Here is a 24799-nt window from a genome sequence, read left to right as displayed (position 1 = left end):
GAAACAGCCCCTCCAAAATAAGTTTGCTCAGAAGTGATGGATTCTGTCATTTTTCCCCATAGACTTGGATAGTGTGTGCACACACAAAATCTCCAGATAATCGTTAATGTGTAACCCATATAATAAATTGTATCCATTTTTCCTTCGATGATGGTATTGAAGTGCTGACAGAAGGCTTTTAACTTCAGTGAAATGGGATACCTGAGGAAGAACTTTGGAGAAGGGAGGCATTATTTATCCTGTTCTAGGGGCATTGCTGGATGCTCTGCTGCTCTGAAGGGGAAGGTTTTAAGTTCATCTCTGCCCCCTGCCCATTTGTAAGGGTCTTGCCTCAATAATATGGCACGTGAGCTGCTGTCCTTCCTTCTTCCATCTCTCTGCATCAAGGTCCATGGTTTGGGTTAATGCTAACAGAGAAAGCAGTCTTTAAAGTTTGTGGCTTCCTTCATTTGATGGATCAAATAAGCAGAAATTACTATTAAATAAAACTGTAAAAGCTTGGAAACCAAAGCCACGGTGGCTGTTCCTCTCAGCTGCAGACGCTTTATGTTTCAGTTCCCTTCTGGTGCAGCCGTGTGTACGGCTCGATGCGCTTAAAGAGCATAATGCAGTCTTGAATTCTCCCCAGCCATGATACTGTCCCAACAGCACGGAAGCATTCTTCTCTGTCATTTAAAAGGTGTGCGGGAAAGGTGATGATAAAAATTTGGATTAGCGTTGGCCGGATATAATGTGACTTCCAAAGTGAGACATACAGGAGTCTTCTGGGATGTGCAAACACCCAACAGGAGGGTCATAGAATCATAGAATTGCCTGGGTTGGAAGGGACCTTTCAGATCATTGAGTCCAACCATCAGCCCAACACTGACAAAACCCATCACTGAACCATGTCCCTCAGCACCACGTCTGCCCGGCTTTTAAATACCTCCAGGGATGGGGACTCCACCACTGCCCTCGGCAGTCTCTTCCAAGGCTTCGTAGCCCTTTCAGTGGAGAAATTGTTCCTAATATCCAATCTGAACCTCCCCTGGTGCAACTTGAGGCTGTTCCCTCTTGTCCCATTGCCTGTTCCTTGGGAGAAGAGACCGAACCCCCCCTGGCTACACCCTCCTTTCAGGGAGTTGGAGAGAGCGAGAAGGTCTCCCCTCAGCCTCCTTTTCTCCAGGCTGGACACCCCCAGCTCCCTCAGCCGCTCGGTCGGTGCGTGGGGCAGTGCAGGTCATGGCACAGTCGTGGCATCAGCTGAAGAAAGCTCCACCGTACCTAAGAACTACAGCTGGGCTGCCTGCAGGTAATTCCAAGGGGTTATTGATGGCCTCCTGCAGGTGGGGAGATGGCTTTCACTTGGCTCAAGAGGTGCTGGCTGGGTAGGTATTTTTAGCTTTCAAGTTTTGTAGAGATGTGGAGCTAGTAAGGCATAAATCTGTGGTAGTTCTCTCTTGTTAAAAATTTCTATTTCTGTGTGCCTGTCACTGAATTCTACAGAAGTGCTCTTGTTTTGTTGCAGGTGTTTGAAGTATTTGAGTTTGATTATAAATGTCACTGTAATATTTGTCCAGCAAAAAGTTTCTGCGCTCAGTTTGTCTAGGCAGTGACTGTAGCATCAACAGATACAACAACAATGCAAAAATGTTCGCGATATCAGATCATTGGGCCAGCTCGGACTTGAAATGAAAAGAAAATAAAAATCCAAGTGCTTGAGAAGCAGGAAGAAAAAGAAAATTATATTCTCATGACATAACTATGTAAAAGAAAATCCTGAAGTCCCTAAAATAATATTTTGTTTTTCTTCAGGCCCCCTGATCTCTGGTTTTATTCCTTTGTCGTTGACAGCGTGTGGATGTGCGGTATTGTCAAATATCCCGTTGCAAAGCCTCGTAGGGTTGAGTGTAATTCTTTCTTGGGAAGTACCAATTTTTGAAGAAGGCATTCAATTTTGTTCTTAACCCGCTGGTTCCTGACAATGAAGCAGATAAAATATTTCTTTCCAACAGTAATCTCGATGTTGAGATCTCAAGGGAATTACTGATACATGTGGATAATGAAGTCATTGTGATCAGGTCTTTGCCCGAGACATTTCTAAAGATGACTCATTTATACTGAGCGATTTTTACTTATTTAAGATTTGAATATCTTCTCCGTACAGGCACCTCTTTTTTTCTTACATGTATTCATTTCTCCCGTAGGAGCGTGCTGCAGAAATGGCTTTAACACAATGCAGTCTTTTTGACAAAATATGTCACACTCTTCTAATTGATTCCTAGCGCAGCACAGCCTGCTGTCATTCAGTAAATAGGCACGTGTTCTGCTCATAACTTATATAGAGGGGTGACGTGTTCCAGATTTCAGAAAGACTTTTTGTGTGTGTGTGTGTTTTTAGCTGGGCACGAGTTTTAACCTTGTTTACGGTTTCTGCTGACAACGCGAAAGCCGCACACTGTTCCTTTTCTTTAAAGGAAGATAATAAAATGTGAATGTGGTGGCGTTTCAAATCCAGGTGAATAAAATGCCACAGTGATGCATAGGATATGAAATCGCTATGCAGAAGTTAGCAGTTTTCACTGTGGAAATAATTCTTGTTTCAGCACTTCAGGTGGTCAGTAACTGCCGCGTCAATTAAATTAAATACATTTTAGCTGTGTGAGCTTGCAGGCTTCGTTGTACTTACCACGCAAACTTGAGATATGAGGCAGGTGCCCAAGGGTAAATCAGTAGTCTGAGGTGAGCTTGTGACGTAGTATCCCCGTTTGCAGCCCCAAAATTAGAGGTGATATTGCAGTGAAATATGTCCGTATCCTGCCTCAGCCGACGTCCTGAGCTTGCTGTTTAATTTGCCATTTCTGTTTGCTGCTGGTTTCCCTCCAGTACCTGATTTTCTCTGTAATAACCTGTTTCTCAGTGTGTTATAGATATTTATTTTGAATGTTTGTTTAAAATAGATTCTTTCTGTTTTTCCATTCCAAGTAATAAAAGACAATGAAAATGGTCTTGCGGACTCTCTGAAGTGTTTTGGATAAATCACTCCATACGACCTGGTCACTGAGCTATGGCTTAGAATGAGTTCTTCTGTTCCAGACAACTAACTCTCTTAATTGAAACATAACATTTTGTAGGTATTGTGTCTCAACCTTAGGATGGGCAACTAGTGCAAGGTACTAAACAGTTGTGATGAATTATATTTTAAAGTCACAGAGAGAGTGCTTCTGGAGTTGCAGGAATTAAGTCTGCATAAGCATCATTAAAAAGGAAAAAAAGAGCTGGAGAGAAAGCTTAGTGAGAGGATACTAGATCACAAACTGTTCAGTTTTCTCCATGCAGCTCCCATTGCTTCTGGTTGCAGGACAGCAGCTGAGATAAGTCTGAATTAGCTTTTGATTGCTTTTTAAAAAACAACATGAAGGGAGGCTCGTGGCTATTTGGAACACTTAACTGTAAAAACCTACCAGTTTCTGTGTGATTTTCTACATGAAAGCATTACATGGTTTAATATGTTAAAGTTAGTTATTTGTTGGTGAGGTCTTTTTCTGCCTTCTCTTCAGTGTACTTGTGGAGGGAGATGTTGTTAACTTGCATGAGCGGCAGGAGCCCAACAGATGCTTCCTCCAAGTTGTCTGCAGAAGACAAAGGTGGGAGCAGCAGAAACTTTTCTATCAGAAAAAAAACCCCACAACAACCAAACCCAAAGTAGAAAAGTAAAGCAGCTGTTAAAATGAGTTAAACTCTATGAGGAGAGAGAAGTTATTGACCACTGAGGAAAACAAATAAAAAAAATAGAGAAAATTTGTTGCTAAACCTGTAAATGAGCATATGAACAAATAGGGAAACCAAAGCCTGAAGAATGGCCAAGGCTTGTGAGAACTCCAAAGGGCTTGAAGCTGGTGGGGCTTTTATTGTATGGATCTATAACCAGCATTTGGTTTTGGAGTAGAGGAGGTGATTTTCAGACTCTTCTGAGGTCTCTGTGTGTTATTTGGAGTGTTTCAGCTGATTTAAGGAAGTGTGTCCTCGTGAAGCTTGGTTTTTGACTCGGGGTATCTTTGGAGGTGAGACCCAGGACGAAGGGTGGGTTTGGATGGTGGTGACTCGTGCCAAGCTGGGGGTGTGTAACCGGTACCATCTCCCCAGTGGATGGCGGCAGGAAGGTGGTCGACAGGAGTGTAACCCATGGGGAAAAAAGAGGTTGGGAGCCAGCGGGGAACAGAAAAAGCTGTTGTGGCAGCTGCCTCTTGCCCCAACTTCTCTGTTCTCCATGGGCAGCACGGAGCAGAGTACCCTACAGCAATTGGAGACTTGCTTATGCACCTTCTCCTTTATTCTGGCGATTTTCAGATGAATCATGTCTGTTGGGCAGGAGTGATCTGTGTAGCTGGTGTACGGGATGCCTGACCCAGAATGGGCTTAAACTTTCCCTCCTCCATTCCCACAATGTGGGCTGCCCAGGGGAGACAAATCAAATGCCACCGTACGGTTTGCAAGCAGGAATCCCATGAGCTAAGCTCGTAACGACAGCATTTCTCTACTTAAGGATGCGTGTGTAGCTGCATCTTTGAATTGCTTAATTAAGATTGTCCTCATGTAACTTTTGTTTATTAGACTTCCCATGTGAATTCTTGGCCAGTGCTTAGAAGGTCTCAGAGAAATGTACATCTAGAGATGTGTTCTTAATAATGCAGAAAAATCAAATATAAGTTAGATAGAAGAGTGACAGGTTTTTTTCCCTTCTCTCCCCTCCCCCCCCCCCCCCCCCCCCCCCCCCCCAGCCTCATTGGAAACCTTCTCGCTCTCTACAACTCCCTGAAAGGAGGTTGTGGAGAAGCGGGGATTGGTTTCTTCTCCCAAGTGACAGGCAACGGGACAAGAGGAAATGGCCTCAAGTTGCACCAGGGGTGGCTCAGATTGGATATTAGGAAGAATTTTTCCACTGAAAGGGTTACGAAGCCTTGGAATGGGCTGCCCAGGGAGGTGGTTGAGGCACCATCCCTGGAGGTTTTCAAAAGACGGGTTGACATAGTGCTTAGAGACATAGTTTAGTGATGTGGGGGGGGGGGGTTGTATGGTTTTCTTTTGCCTTATTTTTTTTTATCAGAGTTAGGTTGATGGTTTGACTAGATGATCTTAAAGGTCCCTTCCAACTTAGATGATTCTATGATTCTTTTCAGAAGCCCAATAGAGAACTCAAATCCCACTAATGAACTGTCCTCGGTGTGTTCGGCAATCTCTTTGATGCATAGGCTGTTGGGTTTTTTATTTGTTGTCCCTGCGTGATACAGCAAAGCCATTAAAGCCCTAAGTGCTGACTGGAGATGGCATGTGTAGGGTGACAGGCCGAGCTGTGTGTACTCTGTCATGCAGAGAAAGTGAAACCTTGAGATCTTGTTGGAAATTTAAAAATAAACTATGACTCTGAAGTTCCCGATACCTCTGCCCTTAGCCAGATCTGTCCTTTCAGCTTGGGATCCCTCCGTCCCCTGCATTAACTTGCTTTTTTAACTTGAGTAGAAGAATTTCTCATCAGGCAAGGACTGCTTTCTGTAACGCCTCTCCCCTCACTTGCTGAAGTCCCCTGTTTGTGTTAATCCAGCTTTTGTTGGCGCTGGGGGCGACAGGTCTTGTCAGGCTGCTGTCAGCCCAGAAGACAGCCTGGTGTCCTCTCAGGCAGGCACATGTCTAAAATAAATCTTTTTGTCTTAAAATTTTTTTTTTTTTTTTCCTAGCAGAGCAATGCTTCCTAGCCATTTTGAGCAACCTGGTCTGGTGGGAGGTGTCCCTGCCCATGGCAGGGGGTTGGAACTCAATGATCTTTAAGGTCCCTTCCAACTCTAACCATTCTATAATTCTATGATTTTGGAGAGTTGAATGAAAATGTTTCTAGTTCATATTAAAAATGCACCAAATGTGGAATGATTTTTTTTTCCAAAAATAAAAGGAACTCAGTATTTATGCTGAAAGTCTCCATGGTTTGTATTTATCCTCAAACTTTTAATAGCTCACTACCTTCACTGCCACATAATTTCTTTCAGTCGTACTTCTTCAGAGCCTTATATATTGTTACCATCTTCTATTTTTTCCTCCCTAACATATAATTTATGAGACATCCACCCTTGACTGAAAACACTCAGAGAGAGAATGCAGAATTTCCTGCAGTATTACCAGTTATTGTTCCTCAGCTGCTATTCTCACTGTTCAATTTGTGGCTTAATACCATACTTGAATTAAAGCTTTCAGTCACTGCTGCTTGTTAATTCTTTTTTTCCATTGGATTAACCAGCTTTTAAGACGGAGAATTTTGTTTCCCAGCATGTACTTGACTGCCGTCATTCTTTCTGCTAAATCTCATACATTTTCTCCAACTTCTAAACGAACGTTCCCAGTTCTTCAGTTTTTCAATATTTTTAAAGACATGTGAATCCCTAAAGCCATAGGTAATCTTCAGGTGCAGGAAGAGCACAGATTCCCTGTGTGCGAACTCCTTCCTACGGCAGCAATAGGGCTCTAACTGTCCATAGCTGGGGCTGGGGGTCAGACACAGAACCTGAGCTGGAAACCCAGAGCATTCGCAAGAAATGTGCAGCTGCGTTTTAACAGCTTTGTTAAGAATTTGCCCTAGAAGAGGAAAGGAGCTTGATCTAGGTTGGGGCTGAGTCAGTCTTGAGTCATTTGTGGAGGCATCACTGCTGTTCTCCCTGGAACATCTAATATTAGCTGTATTTATTTGTTTACTTCTTTCTCTGAATTATGAAAAGTTTTAAAGGAAGCTTGGAAGCTTCCTCGCTGAAGCAAGGAGGGCCAAGAGGATGCTCCGAGGGCTGGAGCACCTCTCCTACAAAGACAGGCTGAGAGAGTTGGGGAGGTTCAGCCTGGAGAAGAGAAGGCTCCGAGGAGACCTTAGAGCCCCTTCCAGTCCCTAAAGGTTCTCCAGGAGAGATGGGGAGGGACTCTTGATCAGGGAGGGGAGCCATAGGAGGAGGGGGAAGGGTTTGACACTGAAAGAGGGGAGATTTAGATATTAGGAAGAAGTTCTTTACTGTGAGAGCGGTGAGACACTGGAACAGGTTACCCAGAGAGGTGGTGGAGGCCCCATCCCTGGAGACGTTCAAGGTCAAGCTTGAGGAGGCTCTGGGCAGCCTGATCTACTTAAAGATGTCTCTGCTTCCTGTAGGGAAGTTGGACTAGATGACCTTTAAAGGTTCCTTCCAACACAACACATTCTATGATTCTATGCTTCAATTTACCTGCTTTCTTGACAGTTTATGTTGTAGTTCAGACACACCAATTTTAATTTCTGGAGGGGTGAGGCTGATATTGGGCTTCTTTGACCAAATGAGTGCTTTGTTATACTTGTAAAAATTAAGCTTTTTATGACGACCCGTTGTATGTATTGGGTTAAACAGCTGATACCCATCAGCACAGCGGCTGTATAGCTCGGTGTGAGGTATTTGGCAGAGGGACCTCGCAGGGTGTTCATGTGCAGAGGCTCTGGACGAGGCAGGGATGGGACAGAGAGTGGCAGAACATCTCGTGTTCAGCTGCGTGGTGACCAGCCCTCTCCTCCCCACCCTTCCCAACCGTCCTGCTCTGAGCAAGGAGACAGTCTCCTGTGACAGGTACACGTTACGCTCAGCAAAACATGACTTCATGTAAATAAATAAGATTTTATCAAACACACATCCACTATCAGCTTTTCCTCCAGAGCGGAACAACTTGTAGGATTCTGGTTTGATTTGGTTTGATTTTATTTTTTTTCCCTGCTTTGAACTCATCATTAACAGTATTTGATTATCACTAAGATACTGATGAAACTCCCTTCCTTTGTTTTAAATTTAGGAGGTGATTAGTCTTGGAGGGCAATGGCGTGGGGCTATTGTCACCCAGGCTGGGTAAATAACATTAAGCAGCATAGGATGCATAGGTTACTTGGGAATATAGGAAATTTTATGCATACTAGTTACTGCACTGATAACACTAGTGACCTTTTCTGGTTGGGTTTTTTTTTTCTGTCTATGAATATAATTATTTGCACACAATATTTAATATTAAGAATATGACACAACTGATTAACTGCAGGGAGACTCATAGCTGGGGTTGATGCCTCATGCTTATTCTAGTCATCGGTGCCTGAATATCACAGTATGTTTAATATATAGTGTCACATCCATACTGATGTGAGCGTAATGTACTGCTCGTAGCTCAGCGGAACGGGAACTTTGTACTGATAAAATGTCAGTCTTAATTTTTGATTAACTTCGCTGTGGGCATCTTCTGTCAAAACCAGAACTGGCCAAATACTGCGCAATGCTGTGCATGAAAATACATTCATTTCTTTAATGTCTCGCCAATGTACACGTGCTCTTTTTACACAGTCGTGCAGAGATGTCAGTGGCCGTGCGTACTGGAAGGGGTTTCACCAGATTTAACACCTTTAAGCAGTGGCTGAAAAACATAGTCAGAAAATGAGCCAGTAATTGAACTGGTCATGCTGGAAAAGGAATTCTAAAGTTTGTGCTTGGCAAAGGAAGAAATGAAACTCCCCGCACTGAGTCTCCCTTCAGAGCGTTCAGCGTGTCTTAGATACCTGTTGGAATTGTGATTCTACCCGTGAGTCAAAAAGCCACCCATGGGTTGAAGTATTTTTTGATAAAACATTGTTTAGAACCTTTTATGGCTCTTCACGGAGGGTTCGTGGCCGAGGAAAGGGGCATGTGCTCAGTGAAAATCCCTCCTTGGCAATAGTGTGCCTGAGCCACGTCTGCTCATAGCCATGGGGGGAACCAAGCTTCCGAGAGAGGCATTTTCTTTAGGGTTCCCCCCATCATCTCTATTTCTCTCTCTTTTCTCCCACCCCTGCCAATACCTCGTATAAGAGGTATTAAAGAACACTGCAAAACAGTGGACCCAGATTGCTAGAATTAAGAGCCAGCAACATCACTTCCCTGAAGGATGTAAATTGTGTTTAAAAACCCATGGAAAGAGGAATATTGTGTATGTGCGATGCTCGCTCTGGGAACGGCAACCAAAACTATTAATAATGGCGTCGTCCCATCTTTCACTTACCAATGGCAGTTTTTAAGCCCTAAAAGTTGCAGGTTGCCATATGTATAAAAGGAAATGATGTGATTTGAAATTATAATTGGGGAATATTTGATGGATCTGGTTATAGAATAACGAATGAGAATAATTAATAGAAAGTTAATTGGGTAACATCAGAAAAGTTTATCTGGTATATTGGGATTGCATGCTTCAGCTGATACTTAGTGTACTTTGGGGATTTCTGGTTGCACCTCACCTCTCGTTCTGATAGTATATTGTATTATGAAGAATATTAATAATGCTGCAGAACAATTACTTGTTCATTTGCTAACTGATTAAAATTCATGCATAATTTATTGAAACTGGGAGAGACTTTATAAATAAGTCTCCTTGTCCTCAAGAGCTTAAAAACAAAATGCATATGCTAATATAAGAATGCGCTTTACCTCTCAACATAAAAAATTAATATGCAATGGTATATTAGTCTCATTAATGTGAGGTTTTATTTGTGATAATCGTGCTCTTAATCAAAGTGTGTACTTCTAAACATAGCCTTATGTTTTAGAGGTTTATAACTTGGCGTTGGGAGTGCATCATGCTCATCAGCCTTTATGTTTTCTGCCATAATACGCACTGACCTTAGAATTCATTAGTTTGACATTTGATGGGTTAGTTCCGCAGCAAAGAAACTGCCCTCGTTAAGCCAGGCTGCATTTCTGAGCTTTGATGCAGGTAGGATTCTTAATTAGTTCACATGCACATTTCTTGCCAAAACACAGGGTAAAACACGTTAATAATTAATCGAGATACTTTCTAGAGTTTTGCACATCCTGAAGCAGGAACGGGAACACCTTGGGAAATGGGTTCACCTTTTCACTCCGGGAGGAGAGAATGAGCTCCACGTGCTGCCACTGCCCTGGTTCACCCATTCCCTGGTCTCCAAACGGACTGGCTTGAGATGCAGCTAATTTAGAGAAAAAACCAATCTGCAAGAAATCCTTTTGTAGAGAGATGTGGGAAACTTGGCTGCTTACGGAGCCGGTAAATACCACTCGCTCTTGGGAGTCCGCTCTGGTGTCTGGAGGGGAAACCTCACTGCTGGATGTAGAGAACCAGGGAGTCCTCAGCTGGATGTCACCATACAGGGTGGGGGTGGCCAAGGAGGTCTGGGTGTCCCCCTTTGAGTCCCCTCATCACCATTCCCCACGGGCTCCGGCAGTGACACCGGTGGGGTCATTCCCGGGAGGCAGAATGTGTGTGATCACTCTGCTTCCCAGCTTCTCCTGTGCAGAGGGGTGGGGGAACGGTGATGGGAAGGCCCCCCCTCCAAGGGAAATCTGGAGTTAAATGTTATTTTTGATGCACCGGCCACGAGATCCCTCTACCTGCTCGGAGCTGCCGCGTTGTTAGTTCTGCATCGCTGCTGCGCGAAACCCCCCGTGTGCATTGAATTTAGCATTGTTGCCTAATTAACTGAAACAAATTAGTTGAAATATGAGCCATCTGGAATGAAAACGAACCTTCCCCTGTTTATCAGTGGATTCATTTTATTAGAAAAGTACACGTTGCCTGTGATTTATTTCTCGAAACGAATCGTGCCCGGGCAACGTGCGGCTTCTCCGCGGCAACATTTCCCAGGGCGAGGGGCGACCTTTTGGTCCGTCGTTACTTTGGGGCTGTGTTGAAATATTTAGGCATTTAAGCTTCTGGGAACAGCGGAAGACAAAAAGGCAACGCACGTTCTGTTGTTTGAGTTTCTAAATCAGCAGTAAGTGACTGAAGGATAAAATAGACGTCGTTGCGATATGTCTTTGTTTTGGAGTTCTCCTGGCGGTTTTGTTCAGTTCTGAGTATTCTGAATGCCTGTCATGGGCACCTGTGTCTCTTGCCCTCACTGCAGCTCCTGGGTTTGAGACGAGTTGCAGTGATACTCGTTTTTAAGGCTACATATCAACTCTTTCTTTAAGGAAAGTAGGTATGTGGCTTCTGTCAATAAAAGAAAATCGGTTATGTTTCTGAAAATGCCAAGTTATTGCCATAGTTAATTATATAAATGAGCAAGAACCAAGATTTTTTTCCAGAGAAAAATGTAAAGGAGTAGCAATATATAAACCAGACCAGATTTTGTGGTCCCTGGCTGAGATTTTTAAATGGAAAAAGTAGTGTTGGTCAGATGCCAGCGGTGCACCACTCGCTTCCATCGGCTCAAATTCTCCTCTGCTCTTCACCAGTGGTGTCAGTTCTGGATGGTTCACTTTCTGTGGAAAGTACCATCCACTTAATGGGTTTTCCAGCTTTTGTTTTATCACTGGCTTTTTTTTTCTTTTTTTTAATTTTTATTTCTGCCTCCCCCCCAGAGCCGCCTCGGCCGATAGCCCCCCCGCAGCTGCTGGGCGTTGGGCCCACCTACTTGCTCATTCAACTCAACGCCAACTCCATCATCGGGGACGGGCCCATCATCCTGAAGGAAGTGGAGTACCGCATGACCTCGGGGACCTGGACTGAGACCCACGCTGTCAACGCCCCCACTTACAAGCTCTGGCACTTGGACCCCGACACCGAATACGAGATCCGGGTGCTGCTCACCAGACCGGGTGAAGGTGGGACCGGACAACCAGGGCCACCCCTCATCACCAGGACCAAGTGTGCTGGTGAGTGCCGCTCCGGAACAACAAACAAACCAACAAAACTCTTTATTTAATGATTTAATTGGTCATCAGGCTTGTGGCTCTAATTAAATTGTAGCAGGACTTTAAGGTTCCCTTGGCACGCACAGAACCCCCAAGTTTTGGGACCAGTAGGGATTTGTTGTATCCTGGTCACTGTCTGCGTTGCTGTTTGCTAACCCTGGGAAGGTGGGTTAGGAGGCGGGATGTTAGTAAGCTAAGGAAATTAAACCAAAAAAAATCTTACTTTTCCTCACGCAAGGAAGGAGACCTCGTTTCTGGAAAGGAAAAACCATCTGTTTTGTCACCTTCATATTTTCACTTGCATTTTAAGTAAACTTGCACGTAAAGGAACTTCCTTGGGGGAAAAAAAAAAAAGAATATCTGTGTAAGAAATAGAATTTTACAAAAAGTGTAGTGTACTTTTGCGTATTTTTTTCTTTTTCCAAGCAGATATGCATAGACTTCCAGAATCTCCAAGAACTAAAATACAGCTACTAAATCTCTACAAAACTAAAATCTCAGAGTCCTAAAATACAGTTGCAAATATTAATAGAGTTTTTTTCTCCATTTTTGGCTGCCACCACCAAAATCACGTGCTGCTGAACCCTGCAGTGTGCTTCTGGTTTTCCAGAGTGCCCCTGCGTGGCCAGCACCAAGAAGATTAGGAACTGCCAACTTGGGTTATATGCTCTCCCTTCTAAAGCTACTTAAAGTTATTTTAATCTTGGCTTTCCTAAGAAGAAAAATAATACCTACGTCTCATAGTTGCAGAGGGGAAAAATTACAGATTTGAGCAATCAGACTGGGAGGCAAATAAGCAGAAATTAAATTGTGGTTTTTTTTTTCCCTCCAATCTCAGGAATTTTTGCACTCTATTAGATTTAGCAAAGAGTGCTGATAACCATCTATTCAAAAACGCATTAAAATATTAAGAAAGAAGGGCTGCAGTTGCAGGTTTCCATGGGCCATGTGTATATGTGCGTAAATAGAATATTTTTTCCACGAGTTGGTGACAGCCCTCAGTGGGGACAGCTATTCGAGTTCTCACCTGGCCATGGATGACCACTCGTTTTGTTTAATTAAGGAGGAGGCTCAGGGTCCGGGTCCGGATCAGAAGCCAGAACTTCAAGCAGGGTGGGTCGATAGGTGTGAATCCCAGAAAATGAGACAATCTGTGTTGAAACCAGGCAGAGCGCTGCCGGGAGCTGAGGCACACAGTGGAGCAAGACTAAACCGAAGGCATTTTCTTGAATTTGTGATCTTATTTATTATTTAGTCCGTCTTTCCTGTGAAGCAAAAAGACCTGTGTGTCCATCTTGGCTAAGATGACAGTCGTTGAGATCTCACCTGTTGAGGTTAAAGCCTTGATTTATTGTGCTGAATTGGTTTGGGCATTGTTCTGAAAAAGTAGGAGTTTGAAAACAGCTTCTGTTTGAAAGAGGCTGAGCTGAGAATAACAAATCCCAAATGTTCAGGGTTTTTTTTTTTCCCAGTGCTTGAAAAAATATAATTTCATTTACCCAGGTTGTGACAGACTAAAGCTTTTTAATGGGAAAGGAAAAGAAAGGAAGCCATGATTTATGTGACGTATTTTTAGAAGCCATTTAGGGGAAACAACGTTATTGGGGTGTGATTTTTATTTTTAAGTTGTTTTTAACTTAACACTCTCATAGAAGGCACCAAAATCTAGTCTGGTTTGAGACAAATTTTCAGTTTAATTTAATCCACTATGAAATGAACCAGATCAAAAAAATACTTGACAAGAAAAATCTGAACTTCCGTGACAATATTATTTTAATAATAATAAAATGCCAAGCTGTTTACCTTGCAGTAAGACTGGTTCTTCTTATTCCATGAAAGAGAAGGTGAATAAGTGTTAATATTAACCAGTCTACCACCGGGTCGAGGGGCAGGTCACCCTTCTGCCTTCTCCCCGCTCTGGAAAATGAAGACAGCCCTTCCTTCCCCACAGTGTTCTCCCATGGCTTCTGCAAGATAACTGCAAATCTATGAGAATATTTCTTTAAAAACATTTTGCTTGTAGAAGGCAAAGTATAAACATACAAAATTAGTCTTTTCCGAAGAGAAGATTTATAAGAAAAGGTAAAGCTAATAATGGAGTGGCTCTCCCTGCAGTCTCGGCTGGGGTTGTAGGAGTGACTGGCAGGTGATTTACTCTGCTGTAGGAGATGACATCTCTGCGGCACTATCTTCTTTCTGGAGACTCTTCAATTATTCCTAATTCTTGTTTCTGACAAGATCACTTATTTTTCAGACAGATACTCTCTTTGCTGTCGATGTTCTTTGTCAATTTTGTCTTTCCGTAAGTTTTCTAGGTATTAGTTCAAATTCTGAAGGAAATTATAATTGATTATCTGCTCGCTGTCAAATGAAGTGGCAAGAGATAAATGCATTTTCAGCATGAAGTTTGACTGCTCTCTATATGGATTAAAAAGCACACGTTAGCAAACGTTGGTCTGATGAGTTTTTTAATGTTCACATTCCAAGTGGCAGCGACAGCGCACTCACTGACACGTCAGTAAGAATGGGTTAGTATTCGGCTTTCTGCTCATTTAATAGCTCAGCAAATATTAGCATTGTTTTCGAATTAAGATTGGAAATGATTTTTCACATAATTCGCTCAGTATTTATGATTTCATGACATTTCTCAGCATCATACGATGGGTCCATTGGCCTGTGCTTTGCTGAGGTGTGTTCTGCTTCTGAGCGGCTTGGGGGATGGATGTCCTTATCGCGGTACCAGACGTGCGCTTTTATCATTAGGTATTTACATCCTATTTCTGTCGTCTTCACGGCAAAAATGCTGTCTGGTGACTCGTTTGGTAAATGTTTCCGCTAATGCTAAACAAACCTGTTTTCTAATGACAAGATAATTCTTCCCCTCGTTAAAAGTTCTCCCCCAGCCGGTTTGTCACCCGGCGTTTCCCGCTGAGGCTGAGGGACACCCTTTGGCTGGAAAACTTGCACCCTGTTTGGTCAAATACGTAAAACCACCGAGCGTTTTTAAACAGCTGCAGTAAGATTGCTGTTAAGCAAAACACCTTCTGACATCACCCTCCTCAAGAGCCAGGTGTGTGCTTTGTGTTTCTATTTCTGAGCCCCGGGGAGGCCGGTGCCGAGCGTTCCCGGCTGCGGCACAAAGGATGCGGAGCTGCCGATGCTGAAGGGCTCCTTCCTCCCCATCCATCCTCGGGGGGCACCTGGGCTTTATTTCAGTACAGCTTCACCTCTTGCCTGGTGTCATTGGTCCAATTCGTCACTTCTCAAGCATTTTAAAACCAAAACAAAAGGCAGAGGGTAGCACTTAACCAAAGTAATCCTTTCTGTGGCTTTGGGGTGCGTTGTCCTGCCAAGCGTATCCTCGGAGTTGTGATTGCTTTTCCTTTTTGGGGGGGACACAGAAAATACGTGGCAATCTAAAATTATCCACTTAGCCTGCTTTATCAACTGTAAGTTAGGAGTTATTCTCTGCCGCTTCTGAGTAACAGCTCCCAGCTCAGTTTTAAGATTAACTGGTATTTTAGTGGCAAAGGAGGTCAATAGTTCAGCCTGTCCAGAGCTTAATATATGTACACAGGGGGATTGCTCCCACCTACGTTACTGGGGTTCTGTGCCAGGGTCTGGTTTTCAGCAAAACATAAAGAATTGTAGAGAGCAGCTGGAGAAAGAGTCCTGTGTGTTTTCGGGGTTTTTTTCCAAATGACTTTGATTTTAGTAAACTGTTGCCTGTATTATATGGGTTTGATAATGAGGAAGGGGGTAGGGGGAAGAAGAAGCTTTATAGCTTTATCAGAGATGAGAATGGATCAATGTATATGGAAGAAGATGTTGTTGTTGTTTTTATTGTTATTATTTTCAATGTCATTACCCATCACAGAGACCAAGCTGTAGGTAACATCAAAGCATGACAGCGAAGATGCTGGTCCAGTGGTGGAGCTCTGGCACCTGAAGGCTTGGGACCTGGGCTGCTTCCTGCCGGCCTTTGTCAAGCACAGAATATCTGTTTACAATTTGCACATTTATTCATTTTAAAAACAATATACACAGAATAGAGGATACTGCTGAATTCACCTCTAGCAAAAAAAAAAAAAAAAAGGCAAAACGCGGTGAAACGGTGAAAAACGAAAGCAACTTAAGGTTTTTGTTCATTTTCTTGGGATTTTGAACAGAGGGAGAGTGTTGTCGTTGGGAAAGTGACCTTGCGTGGCCATCTGGAGAACTAAAATGTTATTTTGGTTACATAAAAATTGTAACTGTTTTTTAAAATGATTGGAGTGAAAGGGGGGACGGTGCCGTGTGGAATCTGCTTGTGCCGATGCGGGATGCGTGGAGTGGCGCTTCGGTGGGGGGTGTTTGCCTTTTGCGGTTGGAGGTGGGAAGCTGGATTTCCAGACTTTGCTGTGGGCTGGACTGGAGAATTTTAGGACGTTGGGAAGTCAGGCAATGGGTTGTAAAATTGTGTAATGGCCAACATCACGGGAAGGTTCTGGAAAATCCGGCACTGAATGGCTAAGCCATGCTCTTTGTTTGTGTCTCTTGCAGTAGTGCATCTCAAATTATTATTTAAATCTTTGAAAGCTAATAAAAGTACAGATAAATGCGTAGTTTTCAATCATTTAAATTTTTTTTTTAAATGGACAGAGAGAAAATAATTCCCTTTACAGCAAAACAGTTATCTTAATGTTTCAAACAGAATCCTTGCCTTTTTTTCCCTCGAAGTAGATATCACTCAAGACTTAAAATATAGCTTCAAGAGGAGCCTAAATACATTTTGAGTGCTTAAATTACGTGTTTTTATTACTCATGTTTTTGTTGTTTACAAGTTGAACACTTTTTTAGAGTAAACTAAAGATGAACAACTTGAAACTAAATGGATGTGATACTTTTAAAAATTATTGTACGTTTGTCGTTGCAGAAGCGCCCACTTTACAGCAATATTTATAAGTTGCTGTTGTTTTTACAAATGTGTTTGGCGCTCGTGACTGCTTCTGGGCTTTTGGCCAGGTAGTAATTGGAAACATTTAGGATCTCGCTATCAGATACCAAATGCACCAGTCTCTTGTTCCGTACAGCTTTACCAGTTGGCTGCGATAGGAAGAAAAAAGGGTATTTAAACAATGGAGAAAGTCTGGGCTGAGGAACTTAATCAGATTCCCGTTAGGGCTGAATGGGGGAATTGTTCTGGAGAGGGCACCCTGTAGAAGAGCTCTCTGATTTGGGCCACTGGCTGGCACATGCCACCATACCCTGCTCATTGTGCGGCTCGCTGCTGTTCAGATACCCGCGGCACACAGAGAATCCTAACGATGCTGATATCCATGAGAAAGGACGGCAGCGCAGCTGAGGTTCCAGGCAGGAGCCCGGGCAGGCTGCCCAGCCAGGCTCTTGTCACATTCTGTAAATTAAGCACGGTATCCTCTTTTTCAAAGGAGCGCGATGCTGATGACTCAGTGAATTGGCAGTAAACTGCAAGTTCAGACCCTGACCTCCCCTAAATTAGTTTTCAACTTTTTTTTGTTTGCTATATTCAGCCTTGCTTAGTATCATTTTTTTGGGATTTGCAGCTGCAAGCTCCCTCTGCACTAACTGGAAGTTTTCTTCCTATGATATTACGAATGTCTTATACAATGAGACATGGGTTTCCTGAGCTCTCCTGTGCTTTGTTTGTGGAATAAGCCTTGTTCACGGCTAGTTCTTTATTGCATAGTGCCAGATTCAGCAGTGAATCACTCTTTGCTTGGGGTTAGGGTGGCAGACCTAGCTGGGTGGGTTCCTCTAGTGTGCCCACCCACTTTTCAAAGCCTCTGTTGTGTGCAGTGCAGTGACCTCTTCCTTTGCCTTCTTTCTGAAGCCTCTACCAGAGGATAGGACAGGACAAGTTACCTACAGCAAGACATGTTTGTGGTCAGTGGAACCTAACATGCTGGCCAGGGAGGGCTTGGGTGCAAAGTCCATTGTGTTGATGGAATCATAGACTCATAGAATTGCCTGGGTGGGAAGGGACCTTTCAGATCATCGAGTCCAACCATCAACCCAACACTGACAAAACCCATCACTAACCCATGTCCCTCAGCACCACGTCTGCCCAGCTCTTAAATCCCTCCAGGGATGGTGCCTCCACCACTGCCCTGGGCAGCCCATTCCAATCCTTGATAACCCCTTCCGTGTCAAAATTTTTCCTAATATCCAACCTGAACCTCCCCTGGCGCAACTTGGGGCCATTTCCTCTTGTCCCATCGCCTGTTCCTTGGGAGAAGAGACCAATCCCTGCCTCTCTACAACCTCCTTTCAGGGAGTTGTAGGGTGAAGTCCTTCAGCTGAAGTTAGTGGCTCTCTTTCTGGCGAAGGACACTAGGTCAGGTTTCCACTTCAGCTGTGTGATGGAGGCTGCGGGGCTGCCGATCCTCCTGGAGCTCCCCTGTCTTCCAAGCCATTCTTCCATCTCCCATCTCACCTGGGCTTGTTGGGCAGGTTGTCCCAGAGCAGAGCGCGCCGCAGCCCTGAGACCATCATGATTTATCCCAAGTGCGTGTAACCAGTCAATAGATCAGGTTTCTGAGAGGAGCACTGTCTGTGGCAAGGAAATGTATTGCAGAACATTAATCCACGGCGCCTGTTACAGCTGTAAAAGAACAGACGGGGGCAATAATTCATATCGCAGCACTTGAAAATGCTGTGGATGCACCTGGGCCAGATAACTCAGAGCCTGATTATAGCTTCTCCAGGGTTTGGGGACTGATAGTCACTGGGTTTTGGTCTTTGTTCGCTGCCGAGGAACAGGACTGCAGGTTGGGATAATCTTACCCTTTCTGGAGACTGCAGCTCTTTTTCAAACTGCAACTTCTATTTTTAATTTCAACTGAAATAAATATTTTTTTAGTGTGATTCATTAGTGTGCTTGATACTTTTAATTTAGTTTCCTTTCATAATTAAGGTCTCTCAGCTGTTTAGGAGTGCAATATTACTTTTACAGTGTGTGAGAATTGGTAAGTACCTAAATAAAACCAACTTTCATAGGACTGGCTTTTATTGTACTTTCATTTATCACTCTATTAAAAATTAAGTGGGGAAAATTTTCATAAGGTTTTGAAAGCTGGCTCTGGCCATTGCAGCAGTTAAACGCAGAGTTTGGGAAGCGGGCTCATTTTTCACTGTTATTTTGGCATTATTGGTGGAGCAGCATGGAGTAGGCAGGGAGGGCTGATGTGGAAGGGTGGCAGAGGGAAGCGGTGCCAGCAGCGTGTGCTGAGGGGGAGGGATGTTGATGAGAATTCCCAGATGCCTTCATTATTCTTTCTCTCTCCCCCATATGTCTTTCTCCTCCAAAGCCATTACAGAGAAATATCATGTCATTCATGGCAGTGGGAGATCTGGAGAAAGTTCTGATTAACATCCTCCAAAGGTTAGGACAGGCGTCCCAAAAGCCCTGGTTCTTATCGACATTGACTCTTTGGATTTCTTTATTCTGATGGATGAATCTTTGCTTTTCACTTAATTCTTGTTTGCTTTTTTTTTTTTTATTTTATTTATTTTTTCACCCGTGTTTCATTTAAAAAGCAGGCAGTATCATTCTTTCCTCCTAAATTTAAACCTGGACCGTGTGAGGCAGAACTGAGTGAATTTCACTTTCTTCATTGTATTTCTCAGTAAATCCTCCTGCTGGTGCCGAGAGCGGGAATGGACCAGGTGATGCTTTTATGCGGCACGATGATGAAACAGCTTCATTCTAACCATAGGCTGAGGAGCACGTTAAGCAGCAGCTGATGTCAGGTTACTCCTCAGGTGATCAGTAGTTCCGGAATCCTAAAATGGCTTGTCAAGACTTGTAATGTTACCTGGCGTGGTTTGCTGTTTTTAAAAAATAATCATAATAATAAAAGTCCTTGGAAATTCCAGACTGCTTGAAAACAAACATTAAAAATACTGACATGAAGGATCAAGATCACCCAATTAGTTAAAAACTTGTCATTCTGACTTTAATTCTAAACAGAATAATGGAAGAGCCAATACAAGGGTTGATTAATGAAGAATTAAGGAAGTAATATAATCAGAGACAGTCAACGGGTTTATGGAATACTGATCTTGTCAGAATAACTTGATTTTTTTTTAAATTAGATTACAGATTTCGTTAATAAAGGCGATATTGTTCTTCTCTAATGCATTTAATTTGATATAAAACATTTTGATTAAGAAACCAGAATAAAATCAACTCAAATGGAGAACTGGCTAATACATCTAAAACCCCTTTTATGGATTAATTGAATAAACATTTCTATTTGGGTCCTTTCAGGAACAGTTCCACATAATTTATAAAGAAAATGTAACTATGATAAAGATGGCAAATGGCAAAAAACTGTGAAAGTGGTAGAAAACACCCACTGCAAAAAAGAGTTGGTTTATAATTTACAGTGTTCTGAGCCGAGTGCTGCTAATCTGTGTTTCAGGTAGCCCAGCGACAATATAATAATTTGAAATATTTGAAATTGCCAAATTACTTCCCTTCTGACCCAAGTGCTTTATCCCCATCTCCCCAAGTCCTCCCCTCCCCTGCAGCATCCTCTTCTATGGAATTAAAGGTGTCGTACAAATGGTTACTGTCGAGAGGATGAGGAAACCAAAATCAAAGAATTCTGGCAGAAACTTAAAATCTGGAAACAGAATCTTGTTGTTAAGGTGGTGTGACGTGACCAGAATGAATACTATTTTTAGAGACGCAGACATGATTTTAGGTGATGATTTCTCATGTGGTTGAAATTTATTTTCCTTCTTTCCCAGCTCTAGCCCCACTGCACAGACAGCCTACCGTTTCTTTTGTATACTGCTACATTTCACTTCCTATTACCTTTTAAAACTATTTCATTTTATGCAGTTTGTTTTCCAGGTCATTATTAATTGCTGAGAGCTATTTCATTACTCTTGGAAATGGAAACATGTTTAATTATCATTCAGATAATTAAACATTTCAGATCCTAACAGTACCATAAGCGCACATTTTGCAGTTTATTACCTTTATTTTACAGAATTATGCTCACTGTGAGGGACTGGTGAAAATATATTCAACAATGTACCTTATTTTGCCTGCAAAATGAACTCTACCAATTAGGCTGAAATGTCAGAGCAGGGGCACCCACTGGGAATACCATTTGCAGCGTTGACAGTTTACAGCAGGTAGCAGCTTAGATGATTACAAACACGTAAACTAGTTCCTACTTCCTTAAAGTAACGACCCTCAAAGCGCTGAGCCGCGATTCAAGAAGCTTGTTTTCTGTTTGGGGCTGTTTTGTCACCTTTGACAAATCAGTTTACTTTGCGTCTCGTGCCATTTGAAAACAGGGTTAATATGCATTTCCCCAGCAATTTATCTCATTTTTATTTACCTCGTGTGATTTATTCACAGCAAAGGCTTTGTCTTCCTTTTATTGTTCTGTTTGCAATGAGATCTTGGTTTTATCAGTCTGAATGCTTTCCACAGATAAATAGTTTTGTAATTAGAATTTACTGCAGTGAAGATCATACGTTAGAGAATGAATTTTTATTCATTCGGTGACAAACTTTGTTACTGATGCAATTTTTATGGTGATGTGGAGGGAGGTCCCTTGAAAAATAGACAAGTCCAACTGCTCTGCATTCAGCTCATGGTGTGGCCGACCTTTCTTTGTGCCTGTCCGTGCAGAGTCTTCTGCTTGTGGTGTTCACTGGAGGCAGTAAGGGATGGGATGGGGAGTGTGGGAAGAATGCAGCAATCGGTGGAGATCAGTTTATTCCTGAACTTAATTATTTATTTTTAATATATAAATTTATATTAATTTTTTTTTCCTGCCTTTTCACTTGTCTCCCATTCTCTGAATGGCCGTAATTAAGGATCATGCTAGTTGAGCATGTTCCTTTTGTGTGTGTGTGTTTGTGTGTGTGCCCCTTCACCTCGGAGACTTCTTAGGTTGCCATCACAAAGTTTTCCTTTTCTGTTGCTTGGCTTTTTGGTGTTTTTGGAACACAAACCCCTACCTCCCCTCCAGCCTTGAAACGCAACTTAGAAGTCAGAAGCAAAAATACAGACGCTTCTGTCTAAACAATGGATGAGGGAACAAACGGTACGTTGTAGAAATTACTCACATTGGGTAATGTGCTTGTAGAAGGTTTGCAGATCGTACGGTGATGGATACAGTATAAGAACCTATACAAAAAAAGCAAGTAAAAAGTTTTGTAGATATGACTTATCTCGCCTAGCGGTAATTGGAAAAGGTGGTGAACGTGGATTTGGAAGACAAATTGAGACGGGAGGCATTTTTCATTGTCACTTTACCAGTGGGCGTATTCAGAGCATATACCCATGGTTTATACAACAAGAAAAAAAAATAAATACAGCAGTAATATTGTATAGAAATGAATAAACATATATAATCACGATCTTTATGTCTTACCATGAATTATTTAGTCCTGAATTTACGAGTTGCTGTGTACTTTAAATAAAGTCACTTCACAAACTTAGGGTTTTTTTCCCTGGGTTAATTTGATCTGATTCCCACAGCGGGAACCAAAGCGCTGCCACTCTTCAATACTGCCTTCACAAACCAGCTCACTGCCCCCGTGCTAAGCAACGTTTAAGAAGTTTCAGGTGGGAGCTCTGAGTCCATACGATGATTTCTGTGATGACTCCAGGTGATTTAAAGATCTCTTGGAAATGGATGTGCCGTGGGTTTCCAGGGGTGAGGCCGTGCCCCACGGGGAGTGGGTTCTGTGGAAGCCGTGCTCTCCTTTCAGCGCGCTCTGAATGTCTGCCTTCTGGACAGACTTCAACTAGAAAATGTCAGATGCCTCCATTATGCGCTTTTTTCTCCTAAAATTCATCTCTTAGAGGCCCCATGTGTGTTTTTTCCAGCCTCTGAAGAGCAGCCGTCCTGCACCGGTAGCTCTGTGCAAGGCTCTGGGGTGCGATGGGCGTCCTTCCTTCCGCCTGTCTCGGCAGTTACTTGGGATTGGAATCAAATACACAGCAATTGTAATAAAGAGCAACAACTACAGAATACCTGTAGCCTTTACAGTAAGGTGTTGCAACCTTGGAGGGCAAAAATATCTCTGTAAATATCCTGCTGTTACTCTCCCCGTCCTTCTGTGTGTCATCCCGTGCCTTCCCCCGCTGGTGTGGGCTTGTGGTGAGGGTTAAGTATCTCCTAGCGCTGAAAGCTCAGGAAGAAATTCTTTTGTCTCTGGTGCTGAAGGTCTCTTTTTTGGAGCCGAGCTTTGCCGAGTTGTTTTCTGCACGGAATAATTGCTGGTAAGAGAAAAGGGGGTAATCTTTTGTCCAGAGGAGGCCGCAGAGATGCTGGGAGGGCTGGAGCCCCTCTGCTGTGAGGACAGGCTGAGAGAGTTGGGGGGGTTCAGCCTGGAGAAGAGAAGGCTCCGGGGAAACCTTGGAGCCCCTTCCAGTCCCTCAAGGGGCTCCAGGAGAGATGGGGAGGGACTCTTGATCAGGGAGGGGAGCCATAGGACGAGGGCGAATGGTTTAAAACGGAAAAAGGGGAGATTGAGATGAGATCTGGGGAAGAACTTCTTTGCTGTGAGGGTGGTGAGAGCCTGGCCCAGGTTGCCCAGAGAAGCTGTGGCTGCCCCATCCCTGGAGGGGTTCAAGGCCAGGTTGGAGGGGGCTTTGGGCAACCTGGTCTGGTGGAAGGTGTCCCTGCCCCTGGGGTGGCACTGGGTGATCCCTTCCAACCCAAACCATTCTGTATTTCTATGATTCTGTACTCAAAGCGGTGCAACTTCTGTAGCAGAAGTTCCTCTCAGTGGATGTGATGGCATTTAAAAGAACATGGAAGTCATTGTATGTGCTTTTTTATTATTATTATTTGAAATTTTAATGATTGAATCCATCTTTTTGAATTTAGCCATGTCGGGAGTAGTCTTCTTTATGTTCTTGTTCCTCATAAAGGGGGCCATGAGGCTGGGCTGCTGCGGAGGAGGATGCCCTGGTGCTGGGGGGCTGGGAGCCCCCGCAGAGGGGTGGGGGGGGAGCAGGGCTCTGACGTAGGGGCCAGCCTGTAATGTTTTAATTTCCGCGAGTCAAGTGTAACTTTTCATCCTTGGTAAAGCGAGTGTCTGGCTATTTAGCAAGGGACAAAGCATAATGTCATCATCGGAGAGATGTATTGTCAGCCGGGACAGGTGATATTTAAGGAGCCTGGAGAGAGAAATGACCTGGCAGAGTAACAAGCCGTATCGCGAGTGACTGTCTCGGGAAGAAGTAGAACAAGACAGACAATTTCCATTACTCCTCGCTGTTAAGGTGCCAGCATTATCCCCTAAACAACCACACGCTCCGAGCAATAATCATGCACTGTCTTCTTCTGTACTAATATGAAGGTGGAATTCAATCTCTTTGACACATATTGCTTCAGCTTCTGACTTGTCGGGTTGTTTCTTGGCTGGAGCTCAGCTAATACATCGCGAGCGGGCTCTGGGTGCTGGCTGAAATGGGGAAACGCTCATCCACTCTCCTCTGAAACCGGCCGCAGAGCTGCCTGGAATATGCTAGAAGGGAGAGGCGTTGTTTTTCGGTAGCCTGTAAGTTATTGTTGGTTTAGAACAACCGTGAAACCTCCAGCCCTTCTGCAGACTGGCTCCTCTTTTGGGGTCTGATCTCCAGGCTGAGCCCAGTAGCCTCTTGGCTGTGTTCTGGTTGCCATTTGTCCTTGGGGAGAAGCAGTCGCTCTTTTCCCGCTGTCTTCCCAGCAGCGTGTGTGCGCGCTGGGTTTTGTAACAGCGTTTTGGGCTATTTTTTTAACTTCTCAGTGGGAAGCTATTTTTGCAATAGCTGGTAGCGAGGCTCCGCATCTTCCCTAGCCCTCAGTTCCTGCCCTTCAATCTCAGCATTCACTGTCGGCAGGATATTCTGGATATTGGTGAAATACATTTTAGAGTAAACTTGCTTTAATTCTGAAGTAATCGATACTGCTTTTGCAACTGCTAGATTTCTGCATATGTAAGGAGAAATTAAATTATCATCTACAAAAATGAGGAATTGCTCTTCTGCACAAAAAACCAAAACAAAACACAAAACCTCTGCAGTAACGTTCAGTGCCAGC

The 24799-nt window shown here is 43.4% G+C and overlaps 1 protein-coding gene across 1 annotated transcript in view; it reads left to right on the top strand.

Moving 5' to 3' along the window:
- Positions 1-24799, top strand: part of PTPRK (protein tyrosine phosphatase receptor type K) — a 310488-nt gene that overhangs the window by 129728 nt on the left and 155961 nt on the right. The window contains exon 7 of the mRNA XM_074144586.1: positions 11385-11678. Coding sequence (XP_074000687.1) covers positions 11385-11678 — 294 coding nt within the window. The remainder of the gene's footprint in view (positions 1-11384; positions 11679-24799) is intronic.

Source organism: Numenius arquata, chromosome 2 (assembly GCF_964106895.1).
Source record: "Numenius arquata chromosome 2, bNumArq3.hap1.1, whole genome shotgun sequence".
NCBI classification, from domain to species: Eukaryota; Metazoa; Chordata; class Aves; order Charadriiformes; family Scolopacidae; genus Numenius; species Numenius arquata.
Note: the sequence above shows the minus strand (reverse complement) of the source record. Positions and strands in the feature narration are given on the sequence as shown.